Here is a 14,435-nt window from a genome sequence, read left to right as displayed (position 1 = left end):
AAGTGTTTTAGGTAGATGGAGATTTACCTTTTATTTCAATTTGTTTGATTATTAAAAGCATAGGGGAGCCGGTCGGCCGAGCGGACAGCACGCTGGACTTGTGATCCTGTGGTCCTGGGTTCGATCCCGGGCGCCGGTGAGAAACAATGGGCAGAGTTTCTTTCACCCTATGCCCATTACCTAGCAGTAAAATAGGTACCTGGGTGTTAGTCAGCTGTCACGGGCTGCTTCCTGGGGGTGGAGGCCTGGTCAAGGACCGGGCCGCGGGGACACTAAAGCCCCGAAATCATCTCAAGATAACCTGTGCTAGTCATCTATATGTATAGTGCGGATATTTGTGTGTGATGTATACGGGATTATGTTTGGTGTTACAGTGTAACCCCTTATTGCTAGGAGTGACAGTTATTCATATTAGTTAAGTGAAATTAAAGCTGTTTAAGACAATAGATGACATATGGCTGGTTATTGAGTAGACGTGACTTTTTAGTTGAAGTTTTATCATACATCTTATTAATTAGAGCCTGTCCAATAATCTAACTTTTTTTTTCCATTCAGCAACTTGGCCTCATCCATGCTGACTTAAAACCAGAAAACATCATGCTGGTTGACCCAGTTAGACAGCCATATCGTGTCAAAGTCATTGACTTTGGCAGTGCATCACATGTCAGCAAAGCTGTTTGCAACACCTATCTACAGTCTCGCTACTATCGGGCTCCGGAGATCGTTTTAGGGCTTCCGTTTTCTGAAGCCATCGACATGTGGTCGTTAGGCTGTGTCATCGCCGAGCTTTTCTTAGGATGGCCACTATATCCTGGGTCATCCGAGTACGACCAGGTATGTTTTAATTAAATGTTGAACTATTGTGTAGTAGTAAATTTTTGCATATATCTATAGCTCTGTTGCCTTACTTCCTCCTGGGAGCCACCCATGAGAAAGTAATGCGTCTCAAAATGTGTTTACTTTCAAGAGGGGCTGAATAGTGAGAGGGGCTGCACTGAGATCCCTCCACACCTATATGTTACATCAGCCTGTACTGCTCCTTAACAACCTACCAGAGACCAGAAGCCAAAACCTTTCTCCCTCACAGAGGAGCAGGGAATTCGTGATAACCCTCGTGACGATTTGGCAATTTTTACTTTTCGAGCTGCATGTGCTCAGGGTGACCTTCCGTGGGTGCTCACCTCACATTGCCCCTGCACCGAGTTACTTTTTTGCTGTGTTCGGGAGTTTGCCCATCATATGACTGACCACCAGGGTAGAGAGGCTCGCCTTGTGCAATGCAGGAGTCGTCAACTCCTCTGCATAGCCCTTAGGCTATGGCCAGTGGTCCACCTCAGAGCGACTGAATGTCTTACAGACAAATGGAAAGACTTGTTGTTAACAGTCCACTCCATAGAACTGCGACGGAAGAGAGATAACCCATTCATGAGAATGTTGGGCACACCTTGCACATGAACCGTGTGGAGAATCAAACCCCAAGAAACTAGAAGCCAAATTACTCAAAATGTCCAGCTCCACAGGGCAATAGGCCAAAGAGACCCCTCTCCTTGGTTCAGGCAGTGAACTACCAAGGAGCAGTTGGAGTGGAGTCAAAGCACAACACCTGGAGGGAGCCAAGTCTTCCTCGGCATGACACACATCAGCTGTACACCATTCTGTGCACCTGAAGGAATGGGCCCAACCACTGATCCAGTGTGGTCTGGCGAGCACTGATCATAAAAGCCCCAACTCAGTCACAGAACCAAACTCAAAAACGAGGAAGCTGATAAGATAAGAGCCAATGGAGGAGGAGGCCGTACCCGTGTTTTTTTTTTTATCTTCGTATACTTGTCGAACCTACAGTACTAAATCAAAACATTCTGACAAGCCATGTCACTTTGATATGCTGTAATTACTTTTGTTTCAGAAATTATTTACTTTTATACAGTAGTATTAGAAACTTCTTTTGATTGCAATTCTGTTACATTCTTTAATTACTTGTGTTTCAGATATTATTTACTGTTAGACAGTAGTTTTGACGATTTCTTTGGTCTGTAGATCCGTTACATCAGCCAAACACAAGGGATCCCAGCAGAACACATGCTGAACAATGCCACCAAAACCACAAAGTTTTTCTACAGAGACAACGAGTCAACCTATCCATTTTGGCGGCTAAAGGTGAGTTTTGCCTCTCAGCCTGACATATTACTAATCTGCATTGTTGTTACGGCTTTAGTATTGTCATTGAAAATGAGAATACCAAAGCATTAGATCATTTTATGTTTTAGTCGTTGCCATGCTTTTGCTGACAAAACTCATCAGCTTGACCATTTAAGCAACTGTGCATGATGGTACAGTATAAGTGATGTTCCTTTTGTAATTGGGCCTTATAAAAGATTTGAGCATTTTAACCTGTCTTGTGCACTGCACCCATTTAAATATGAAACCAACATCCTCCACGTGAACCCAACACCCTCCACGTGAACCCAACACCCTCCACGTGAACCCAACACCCTCCACATGAACCCAACACACACCACATGAACCCAACACCCTCCACGTGAACCCAACACCCTCCATGTGAACCCAACACACACCAAATGAACCCAACACCCTTTACATGAACCCAATTAATATGACCAAACCATACATCAGAAAATGGAGAAACGACGACATTTCGGTCTGCCCTGAAACGTTGTCAACCAACGACCGAAACGTTGTCATTTCTCCATTTTCTGATGGAAAATCAGTAGGGAGTATCGGTTGCATAGGTTCAAATCCTCCTCATTGCTCCTACTGATCTTCTCATTATACATCTTACTACAGACTACAGCTTAATCTAATTCCAGACTTGTATAAAGAACAGACTCTTGCAGCTAATTATAAATCTTTGCTAGAGGGAACTCAGCACATTAAATTTTAATAAGAAATATATTAACTGTTAACTGTAAATCATAACCTCGGTCAAATAAGCTGAGAACAAATCTGAATAACATGAATGTAGACTGTTGACTCACAAGTTAGGAATAATGACACTAAAAATATGCTCAGAATACACCGAGAAAAAATAGTTACTAATAGATATTAGCTTCAAAGAGAACAGTTTAACCTTAGCAGGTGTAGAAAGCTTTTATATCTATATTATGATCATTGGTGTAAAACCCGGAAGAAAAAATAATAGTTTAAATTAATCTATGATGATAACTACATTACCCCATGAATCAGTGTTTGACGATAACAGCTCTTTGAGGGTTAATCAGGGTAATAATTAATGGGAGGTTAGAGGGTATAACTATTAGAATGTTAATGTGTGAAGGATGAAATGTTGCTAATAGTGTTTAGAAAATATAATAAGAGTATTATGAGATATCCCTTGCAATGACCACCATAAATGCAATTGTGCTCTTTAGTAGTGAGTGAGTGTTTTCATTTTGCTTTTACAGACCCCAGAAGAGCATGAGGGGGAAACTGGTATTAAAAGTAAAGAGGCCCGTAAGTACATCTTCAACTGCCTAGACGACATGGGTCAGGTCAACGTGCCTACTGAGCTGGAGGGTGGAGAGTTGTTAGCGGAGAAGGCAGACCGACGAGAGTTTATAGATCTTCTCAAGCGAATGCTGACCATGGATCAAGAGCGACGCATCAGTCCTGGCGAAGCTCTCCAACATAGCTTTGTCACACTCCAACACCTTCTAGATTATCCCCATTGCTCTAACGTCAAGGCCTCCATGCAGGTGGGTGCTATTAAGTAATGAATATAGGTAACAAATTTGTTTTCTGTCGTAGGTATTATGTACGTTAGTGGGGTACATATTTGTTGTTGGATTTTTCATGTGTGAAGACTGTGTTCAAGTATAGGATTTTATGCAAAATGTAACACATTCTTTTGAGCAGGCTAAGTTAGAAGGTGGTAGAGATCAAAACTGTCAGTAGTTTCAAAGCATTATATGACAAAGAGTGCTGGGAAGATGGGACACCACTAGCATAGCTCTCATCCTGTAACTACACTTTGGTAATTACATACTACTAGGATAGTTTAGGACGAGTTATTTGATTAAAAATTACAGTAATTTTATTCAAATTTATAGGATATGTAAGTTAAATACCATATATTTTGAACATTTATACAGTACATTTCTTTAAGAAATGGCATTGATTAATCTTCATTGATTGATCTTCAAATGCAAGAAATTGCATTTGAAGTCATGCCCATGATATTTTGCTTAATGCAAGTTAGGAGGGGGAAAGGTAGTAAATATAAGAGGTATTGAAATACCTAAGTAGAAAAACTGTGGGAGATTAAGGCATGAATATATTTAGAGAACAGATCTCCTAGCATTTACCTATATATCCTACTGGTTATTCATAATCCTTGAATATATGTTATATAATAGCTCACTCTCTCTAAGACACATTACTACATAAACACTCTCTACACAAAATAGTAGGTAAGGTTCGTAACAGTTTGCTCATTGGAAATGTATAATAAGCTACCTTATTTTGTATATCAGCAGATGATGGAGGTTTGTCGAAGGCCAGCTCCGCCTTATGCCACAGCTGCTGCAGTTTCTCAGGCACAAGCTCTTCCGCCCTCACTCATGCCCAACTACGTCCATTCCACCAATGGTTCTGTTACGCTCACGTTCAACAATCAAATCACGAATCAGGTCTGCTTCCATGAGATATAAATTATCTAAAGATGATTAATATCGTCTTAAACCCATACTTGAATTATTATTCCATGCACTAATTTGTATTTCTGTGTTCTCTCACGTCTCAGAACTTGGAATTAATCCTTGGTCAGTTAATGCAATTAATTCCCATTCTTAGCAAAGACCCCTACTTATTAACACTTTCGCGCCCCCTTTGATGGTAAAAAAAAAAAAGCGGTATGTGCGCGGAGCATTTTTGCTGAGTAAGCGTAAAAACAAAAATGTGTATACTCTTTTTACTCTCCTTACCTTAGTTCTTGAGCTACGTATTTCATTTTGGTACCAACGTGTTCGCAATAAAATTCTCTAGAAGAACATCAGTAAAAAAAGTCACGAAACGTATAGGGAAACCAGCACCAAATAAATAACTACGAAGATGACTCGCCGTGAGCGCCCAACAGCAACAAAATGTTTTTACTCTTGGGATTGTTATCACCTCCACACTTGTCCTACAGCGTTAATTTTGGTATCAATGGACTCACAATGAAATTCCCAACACGGTGATATGAATATAAGCGTAGAATAATGATTGCGGCCCACCCGCAAGAGTGTGGGAAGTGGTGAAATTGTTACCCGGTATCGGTGACGGGACGACGCACGGCGCTTTGAAAGTTTATACTTATTTCACTCCCATGACATTAATTTTCTATGTACGTCATTCATTTTTGTGTCAATGTGTTCGCAATAGAATGTTCTATGAGCCCGTAGGTAAAAAAGATCAACAAAGCGTAAGATAGAATAGCGCCAAATATAAAACAACGCTGGAACATATCAGTGAGCGTCAAACACACACGAAATGTTTTTACTTTTGTAATGTTTGTCAAGTTTATACTTGTTGCACACAGTTATTTTTGGTTGTACATTGATCGGAATAAAATTCCCTAAACAGACATATGCATATAATACATGATATGGGGGAAGCATTACCAGTATAAACGGCTAAAGTCACCCACCTGCAACCCGTTTGGGACATAATACCATTTGATCGAAGTGGTCCACACCTTTCATGAACTTATTGTACCATGCAGCCTAGTGGTGAGAAAGAGAGCCTCATGGCGCGCAGTTTGAAACAAACCCAAAGTAAATCGGATAAAAATTGAATTTTATACAAATATTTTAAAAGAGGACATAACTTTATGTCCACTATGCGGGAGCGGTTAGCGAAACAGGACTAATCGGGACAGGTGAGTCCCGATAGCGCGAAAGTGTTAATTAATTCAATTTTTTTATCTGACCACATTTATATAATCCAGTGTGTTTAGCTGGTTCAGATCCAGTTTTTTGTTTCCTAAGATCTTCCACTTATTTGATTATAATCTAGAGATCTTATCCAACCTGAATACCAGTCAGCTACTCAGAGGTTTAAATAATCAAGAGATCATTGTTATAAAAGAAAATAATCATCAGTACTAAGAAAAAAATAAATATAACAAGAGATCATTGTTATAAAATCATTTTGATGATATTTATTTGATGAAAGTGATTATATATTTATTTATATGATGACAGTATTTTAATTACATGTCATTGGTCAGTCTTATCTTGTCAATCAATGGCAACATAGTTGGCTTATAGTAACATGGATGTCCTTCTAGTGCTGTATCCAGTTACAATTTATGTAAATTTTACTTGTTCATCAATGAGAAAATCTGTAGGAGCAGTGATAAGTAATCACATTAGTGTGATTACTCTCTGCGTATTGAAAGAGGAGCGTCAGAGGTAGAACAAGTCCTAGATGACTGAGCCAGATTGCATGGGGGGATTGTGTGAAAATCCTGTTCTGGCTTCAGTAGAAGCCTCAGGAAATCCTTGTGTGTTCAGTAGAACTCCAGGGTGTAATCCTTATACCATGTCGTGGTCTTGTTGCTAGAAGCGTGTGTGTGGGAACACCCATCGGATAGGTTCGAACCCTCATCACTGAGGGTTCTCTATGGATTCTCTCATTTATGCTGTCACATCCGTGTGATTACTCTCTGTGTATATTAAATATAGTTTAATAATTATCTTGTTTGAGAATTAATAGTTATTTAAATATGTCTTCGTCAGTATGGATTATATCAAGGAAGTCGCAGTGGGCGTGGATACAGTGGCAGCAGTCGTGGGGAGGCAGCTGCGGCGGCAGCAGCTGCTGCAAGTTTCCAGCCACAACTGGTGTCATCCATCTTATGTCCTCCCCCTTACCAAGGTCTAGCCTCGCCTGGCAAGCATGTAACTGTGGTAACTCAGCAGCCACAGTTGCAGCTCCAACCTTCTTTACTTCCTCAGCAGGTTAGTTGCCAGGGTATTTATATCAGGCACCTTTACATTCTCAAGTATTAGATTTGCTTTTGGACACTCAAGATTAATCAATTGATATTTCTATTAGAGTATTATTAGTTCATTATAATGTTAAGGTTATATATGAAGTTTATTATGCTGCAGTACTGTGAATGTTTGTGCTTATGAATCACTTTTAGTATAACTATGTTGACTGGTCGGTCGGGATCCAGTCGGCCGGGCGGACGGCACGCTGGACTTGTGATCCTGTGGTCCCCGGGTTCGATCCCGGGCACTGGCGAGAAACAATGGACAGAGTTTCTTTCACCCCATGCCCCTGTTACCTAGCAGTAAAATAGGTACCTGGGTGTTAGTCAGCTGTCACGGGCTGCTTCCTAGGGGTGGAGGCCTGGTCAAGGACCGGGCCGCGGGGACACTTAAAGCCCCGAAATCATCTCAAGATAACTGCATGTCTCTTAATGAATTTGTAAAGGTGTAGCCCATCAGTGATTCACTTTGGGTTTCTCATATAGCCTTTGGTGTCCACTGTTGTTGCACACAAGTAAACGGCCTCTAATGTAGCTAAATATCCATCTGTCTTTCAAGGTGTACGACTCATAAATTTGAGTCTTTACAAATCAATAAATAAAGAAATCAAAATAAAACTTGCATAATGTCAGGGATAGAAGTTGGTGTCAGGTGAGGCAGGTGGTGTCAGTGGTGCCAGGAAAGACAGATAGTGTTAGTGGTGTCAGTGGCAAAAGTTATTGTCAATGAAGGCAAGTGGTGTCAGTGGGGGAAGTTGTCAGGAGAGGCAGGTGGTGTCAGTGGGGGAAGTTGTCAGGAGAGGCAGGTGGTGTCAGTGGGGGAAGTTGTCAGGAGAGGCAGGTGGTGTCAGTGGGGGAAGTTGTCAGGAGAGGCAGGTGGTGTCAGTGGGGGAAGTTGTCAGGAGAGGCAGGTGGTGTCAGTGGGGGAAGTTGTCAGGAGAGGCAGGTGGTGTCAGTGGGGGAAGTTGTCAGGAGAGGCAGGTGGTGTCAGTGGGGGAAGTTGTCAGGAGAGGCAGGTGGTGTCAGTGGGGGAAGTTGTCAGGAGAGGCAGGTGGTGTCAGTGGGGGAAGTTGTCAGGAGAGGCAGGTGGTGTCAGTGGGGGAAGTTGTCAGGAGAGGCAGGTGGTGTCAGTGGGGGAAGTTGTCAGGAGAGGCAGGTGGTGTCAGTGGGGGAAGTTGTCAGGAGAGGCAGGTGGTGTCAGTGGGGGAAGTTGTCAGGAGAGGCAGGTGGTGTCAGTGGGGGAAGTTGTTGTTAGGGGAGAGAGGTTATGGCACTGATCAGTAAGAAAGCTTCAGGGAACCTCCGTGACTCGCCCAGAAATTGGTGTTTCATTACATTCAATGCTGGATATTTTGGAATGAATATTTATTAAATTATATAAATAATTGGATAATTTTTAAGTATATATTAAAGGAAATAATTTGAACAGGGAAAGATATTTCTGGGGGGCTTTGGTCGTGTGTTCAAGGGATATGAAAGTGATGTCATTCCATTTGGATAGCAAGAATTTATGTTAAAAATAAATTTTATTTTGAATAATGTTTTTTGTTGTGTAATTTCCTAGGTTGGTGGAGGTGGTCAGTATGTGCCAGTATCCATGGTTGAACAACCAGGACGTGGTATGCTGCTGACTACTGGTGCAGCAGTGGGTGGTGGCTGGGGCCGTGGTGGACAAATGGCACTCGTTCCCGGTGGATGGCAGCAACTGCCTCAACCACCAACTTCACTACAGCAGCCAACTAGCCTACTTCCCGATGCCACCGATGCATGGAGACGAACTTTCTTAGTAGACTCGTCGGTGGTTCAGGGAGATGCGCCACCTGCCATGTTTCCCGTTGACCTTCACCCTGAACTTTACGAATATCCGTCGAGCACCTGGGCAGGAAGCAAACGTTCAAGTAAGGTATCTTTAATGGGTCACTCGAGTGCACACGCAGCACACACCCTTCATGTGGGAGGTCGACCTACACAGCCTCCTGCACATGATAAGAAGGATCTTAGTCAGCAACTCTCCCCTGTCAAGAAGAGGGTGAAGGAGGGCACACCACCAGGAGCATCAGCAGCACACTGGGGCAGCAGCAGTGCTGTACCACAGATCACCCACAACAACTATCATACTAATCACACGTGAGTGACATGTTTTCTCTCTCTCTCTCTCTCCTTCTTTGTTCTTAAGTTATTATGTTTGATCTAAATAACTGTCTTATATGGACCAATTGGTCTTCTGCAGATCCTTTATTCTTAAGTTATATTTCACTACAACTATTAGAGTTGTGAAAACCTTATGAACATACTCTAATTGATACACACATTGTATACTTATAATGGAATTTTATACCATGACAATTGCTCAACCCATCCACCGAATTGACAGTACGTTTTAATACTTAGCGTAATAAGTACATTTCCTGACTGTCATACATAGTACATAATTGCACTTATGGGGCTGTTACATTTATCTCCCCATTTTTGGAGGACGGGCTGCAATTGCTCTATTAGCAAAATATGATAACTTTGATTGGGATGATAACTGCATTTGCATAGCAAGCAATCATGAAGATTTTCATGTCTAGGTAAGCTCTAGTTCATCCATAAAAAGCTATTATATCCATATTAGTATCATGGGTATGAAAAACAAATAATATCTGCAGTGAATATGTAATGACCACATTACCCAGTGAATCATTGTATGGCATTGTATGACCTCACTTTAAGACTTAAAGTCATACTTTTGGCAAAATTGGCTTCTTGAAATTCTGATAAGGTTATATTGACATTAAACCTAATGTTTGCTTAATGCTAGCTCAGTTAGTAGTTTGTAACATTCATGTGTCTAATTCAGAATGGTTCATGTCAATTTCCTTTTTTTTTCCCCCCTAATAGTCATCATTCAGCGCACCACACCGGTCACCACCCGGGACATCCTCACCATCAGAGCCATCACTCCACCCATCACACCACTCACTCCTCCAGTCATCATGCCGTCGCACATGGCGGTCACACTAACCACCCGAGCCACGGCAGTGGTAGCGGCGGTAGTCACAGCTCTCACACAGGTGGGTCCTTGTCATACGTGTCATAAATTATGTTGACCCAGTGTACATATATATTGACATAATGGACAATTAGATAGAAGAATTTGGTCTACTATCCACTTTGGTCCAAGAATCCACCACCTCACTTGTCCCAACCATCACTCTGTTTGTAAAAGAGAAATTAATAATATATTTTTGTTTTATGTTTGTGTTTGTATTGTCAGGTGGGCATGCAGGTCAGCAAACACAGCAGACACACACTAGCCAACAGCACTCCAACAGCAGCTATAGCAGCAATATGACAAGTAATGGACGTCAGCAGACAATCACCATTCGCGACACTCCATCACCTGCTGTATCAGTCATCACCATTAGTGACAGTGATGATGAAGCAGGAGGTGTGTATTCTAAAATTGCTTGAGTGTTTCGATTACTAAAATTACTAAGTAATTTAGTAACTTGGTTACTAAAATTACTAAGTTTTACAATTACTAAAACTTATTATCTGGAAATACTTACCAATATGTAATTTGAACATACGTTTTCACAGTGTTATAACTGTTAATATCATGTTTGCTAGTTTTAATTTAGAATATAATGAATTGTGCTGAAAATAACATTACTGGTTGTTGCAGGTAAATGCTGCAAAGACCGTCACTGCTCTACGTGTGTCAACAACAACCACAATAAGATCACTTCCAGTTCACATCAGCAGCCTCAGACTTCGCACGATGACAAATATGCCAGGTAAAGGCACCTAATAACTGCTACATTTGTTGCAGTAATCTTCTTGCTCATATTTGTAATTGCTATATGTAGCACTGATTGTACCAGATATATTTATATTAATAAATATGTAAATACAATTCTACCATTGTTGCTCTTAATAGGAATAGAAACAACATTAATTTTGTGCAATATGTAATGTTTTATATTAATTTTATCTTGGTTCATATTTGTACAAGTTCTGCTGCTTTGTAACTATTTCTGTAATTTTCTTATAGGAATTATTACTCTGCAGAATTCTATGAATATTTTATGGACATAGATCTCTTTTGTTGGTTAATGAGAGAATCACATTAAGTATAGATTTTATTGTATTTTCAATTATATGAAAACAGCAGGAAATTAATAGGTAAATAGATAGTTAAATAGATAGTCCAGTACCCCCCCACCCCCCCCCCCCCCTAAGCAACATAGTCTAATGCATTTTTTAATTTACAGTTTGTCCCATAACTACTCGTCGGTGGGTGCTTCTCAAAGTCAAAAGAAACGTCTGTTGGCCAAAGCTCAGAGCGAGTGTATGCTTCATGTTGCCAAGCCCGAGGCACGTGATTACACAACACAACAGACCAGAGAGAACATTTATGCCACCAGGTACGTTCATTGTATACGGAATAATAGACTTTTATTAGGGGCATCTTGTAAATTCCAAGCAAATTATGAACTACTATGTTAGCTATTCTGCTGCTTTTAGCGAAGTTGTGGTCCGGCTGCACTGTCATAGAAACGTCAAGCAGTTCTGTTTAAGCACCAACGCCACATGGTGTTGATCTAAAAGATCTACCCTTGTCGATCATTTTAAGGTGTTCAGGAGTCACCTGAGGCAATATCAGTCCATTCATGGTAAGCTCTTAACTAATTTAATAACCAGTCAAAACACACCTACTTTGCAGTCGGGGTGTTCAAAGAAGTGTAGTGCACTAAAAGAAGTAGAGGTTGTGGAAACCATCGCTATCCACAGCTTCAAAGTGTAAATATGACAAAGAAGTAAAAACAAACCACTGCTGGCTTCAAGAGAGAGACTGAAATCTTGAAACCTGCTTAAAGAACTACCCCAACTATGTAAACAAACAGTTGAATTCTCTGGAAACTTGCACAAGCTTGTTCAAACCCACCTCCCCCACTCATTTGGGGAGGGCATAAGAAAGTCTTGTGCTCTACAAATGAAATCTGTACACTGAACTTTGTTGCATCAATTATAATTAAAATCAATTATAATAATTTCTTATTATTTTCCTATTTTTTATAGCTTGAATATTCTCTGGTAAATAATTATAAGATATATTTTGAAGCTTAACATAAAAAGTATTCTTTTTACTTAGTTACTTAATTTTCTATTTAATTACTTAAGTGTAATTACCTAAGTGTAGTTACAGGATGAGAGCTACGCTTGTGTTGTCCCATCTTCCCAGTACTCTTTGTTGTATAACGCTCTGAAACTACTGATGGTTTTGGCCTCCACCACCACCTCACCTAACTTGTTCCAACTGTCTACCACCCTGTTTGCAAAAAAAAACTTTCTAATATATTTTTGGCAGCTTTCCACCACGACCTGTGGTGTAGGCACTATAAGGAGGGTGATAAATGTAATGCACTCTGCCCTCCCTCCTCCACAGAGAGCACCTGGCTCCTCCAGTGGCTCACGTCAGGGATTCATTGCTGCAGCCGCCACCTGCGCACCACGACAATCTTCCGCCACCTGCAGCTCACACCCGAGACCCTGCTCGCACTCACTCTCACACCCACTCCCACTCCTACACACAGCCTCCACAGGCCCACAAAGATTACTCCATACCGTCAGGAGTGCACCCGCCTGGTAAGATTAAATAATTTGCCTTCATCTTGATGAGTACCTTTAGAGTATTTTCTGTCATGTACTGGTTGTACGCATACTATACTTTTATGTTTTGTGTATTGTTAAGTTTGTATGATATTTCATTGGTAGAAATTTATTGCATTGTGCATAATATACTATACTGTATACCTAAACTCATGATTTTAAGTAGGGAGGCATTCCTCGAGACCCTATGTAGTGTTTTATTAGGATGTTATGGGGAAAATATATTCCATACCATAACTTAAGAATTGTAATATATAAAATGAAAATAATGTTTAAATGGACAGTCAAATGTTGAAGTTCGTTTATTTAGTAAAACACACAATTACATTATACTGTATATTTTTTCTGTTTATTGGTAATTATAAAAAATTATTAATACTGTACAGAAGAGTATAAAATATAGTTATTGTGGTGTTAATCCTGAAGTTGTTACTTAAGGCCTTGTGTTGTCAGTTCTTTTGGTGGAGGCTCATCATAAGGTGCAGGAGAGGGTCAAGTTATGCTTTAGTTTAATAGAAACACAGTGTTGGGGGGGGGGGAAACTGTAGTGTTCAAGGAAAATTTGATAAATACCTGTGAGCAGGCGATTGTATGAGCCAGGCTGACTAAACCATCTACCAAGAGGCCAGGTCTGAGACCAGGCCGTTGGGATGTTGATCCCCAGAACCAACAACAGGTAGAAGGTGATCTATGTCTCTTGTTAATGTATCTCTGATTACATATTTTGAGATTGAGGTAGAAAGTTGCAGCATTTGAAAGTGGAGTGGGGGGTCTATGAGAAAGCTGGTGTGCATAATTAAAACAAAAATAAATAGTTTGTTTGAATTATTTGAAACGGTTTTGTTGTTTCCCTGTGGCAAGTCATAGAGAGGCACTTAAATAAGCTTATTAATGACTGGGTCATAGGAAAACTGGAAATGACATAGGCGATTCTAGTTAGTCGGGGTTTCCTTGCGAATATTATTACAAATACTGTAAGATGAATAGTCACCAATATATTACCTAGAGATTATTAGGAAATATGCTGAAGAATTGTTCTATAATTATTACAGCATAGAATCCCAATTGTTAGGGCCCTATGCAGTGGTAACCCTATCTTGGTTGTTTTTCATTTCTGATTGGAGATGATTATTCTTTAAAGCCCCGAAATCATCTCAAGATAACCTCAAGATAACCCCAAGATTCTCAAAGGAGCAAGCTGCACTTGGTCTTCAGATCCAGAGTCATTGAGATGTACGTGTTGTAAACTGCCTTGATTACTTGATAAGTGTTACTGGGGCCCTGGGCCAGGTTACTGGGGACCACAAGCCAGGTTCTGGCTTGTGGTCCCCGGTAGGCATACAAGAACTCTGCGACTGATGACTCCAAGAAGTGTGGCACTTAATCAGTATAGATTGCTTTGGGAGCTTCCGGGGCTCGCCTAGAAACTGGCGTTTCATTTCATTCAACACTGGTTTTTTGCTGTTATTACACTATAAACACATGTTATATACATCTATGGTTTTATAAATCACAACAAACCACAAAATAATTCTGGTGTGTGGGGGGGAGAAAATCATCATAGTGTAGAAGTATACACTATGACCAGCTGACTCAAGCAGCCGACATCATCTGAGGCAACTTTATCATTGTCCATGATAAACCTAGTCAAAGTGTAAATTATTGTACAGTGCTTAAAAACTTTTAATCAAACTTAAATATGACAATATATTTTACAAATTATATTATAAAAATACTAATATTTAAAAAATATACACAACAGCCAAAAGTGAATTTTATGCTG

At 40.4% G+C, this 14,435-nt stretch overlaps 1 protein-coding gene across 12 annotated transcripts in view; it reads left to right on the top strand.

The window, feature by feature from the left end:
- The window catches only part of Hipk (Homeodomain interacting protein kinase), a 101,834-nt gene that overhangs the window by 49,113 nt on the left and 38,286 nt on the right, over window positions 1-14,435 (top strand). For 8 of the 12 annotated variants that reach the window (XM_045726333.2, XM_069312106.1, XM_045726328.2 and 5 more), the window contains 11 exons: window positions 556-834; window positions 2,038-2,157; window positions 3,423-3,713; window positions 4,491-4,646; window positions 6,738-6,959; window positions 8,559-9,121; window positions 9,878-10,050; window positions 10,254-10,427; window positions 10,665-10,776; window positions 11,254-11,406; window positions 12,429-12,628. In XM_045726333.2, coding sequence (XP_045582289.1) covers window positions 556-834; window positions 2,038-2,157; window positions 3,423-3,713; window positions 4,491-4,646; window positions 6,738-6,959; window positions 8,559-9,121; window positions 9,878-10,050; window positions 10,254-10,427; window positions 10,665-10,776; window positions 11,254-11,406; window positions 12,429-12,628 — 2,443 coding nt within the window. The remainder of the gene's footprint in view (window positions 1-555; window positions 835-2,037; window positions 2,158-3,422; window positions 3,714-4,490; window positions 4,647-6,737; window positions 6,960-8,558; window positions 9,122-9,877; window positions 10,051-10,253; window positions 10,428-10,664; window positions 10,777-11,253; window positions 11,407-12,428; window positions 12,629-14,435) is intronic. The other 4 variants (XM_045726330.2, XM_069312103.1, XM_069312101.1 and 1 more) reach the window with 1 other exon arrangement.

This window comes from Procambarus clarkii, chromosome 71 (assembly GCF_040958095.1).
Source record: "Procambarus clarkii isolate CNS0578487 chromosome 71, FALCON_Pclarkii_2.0, whole genome shotgun sequence".
NCBI lineage: Eukaryota > Metazoa > Arthropoda > Malacostraca > Decapoda > Cambaridae > Procambarus > Procambarus clarkii.
Note: the sequence above shows the minus strand (reverse complement) of the source record. Positions and strands in the feature narration are given on the sequence as shown.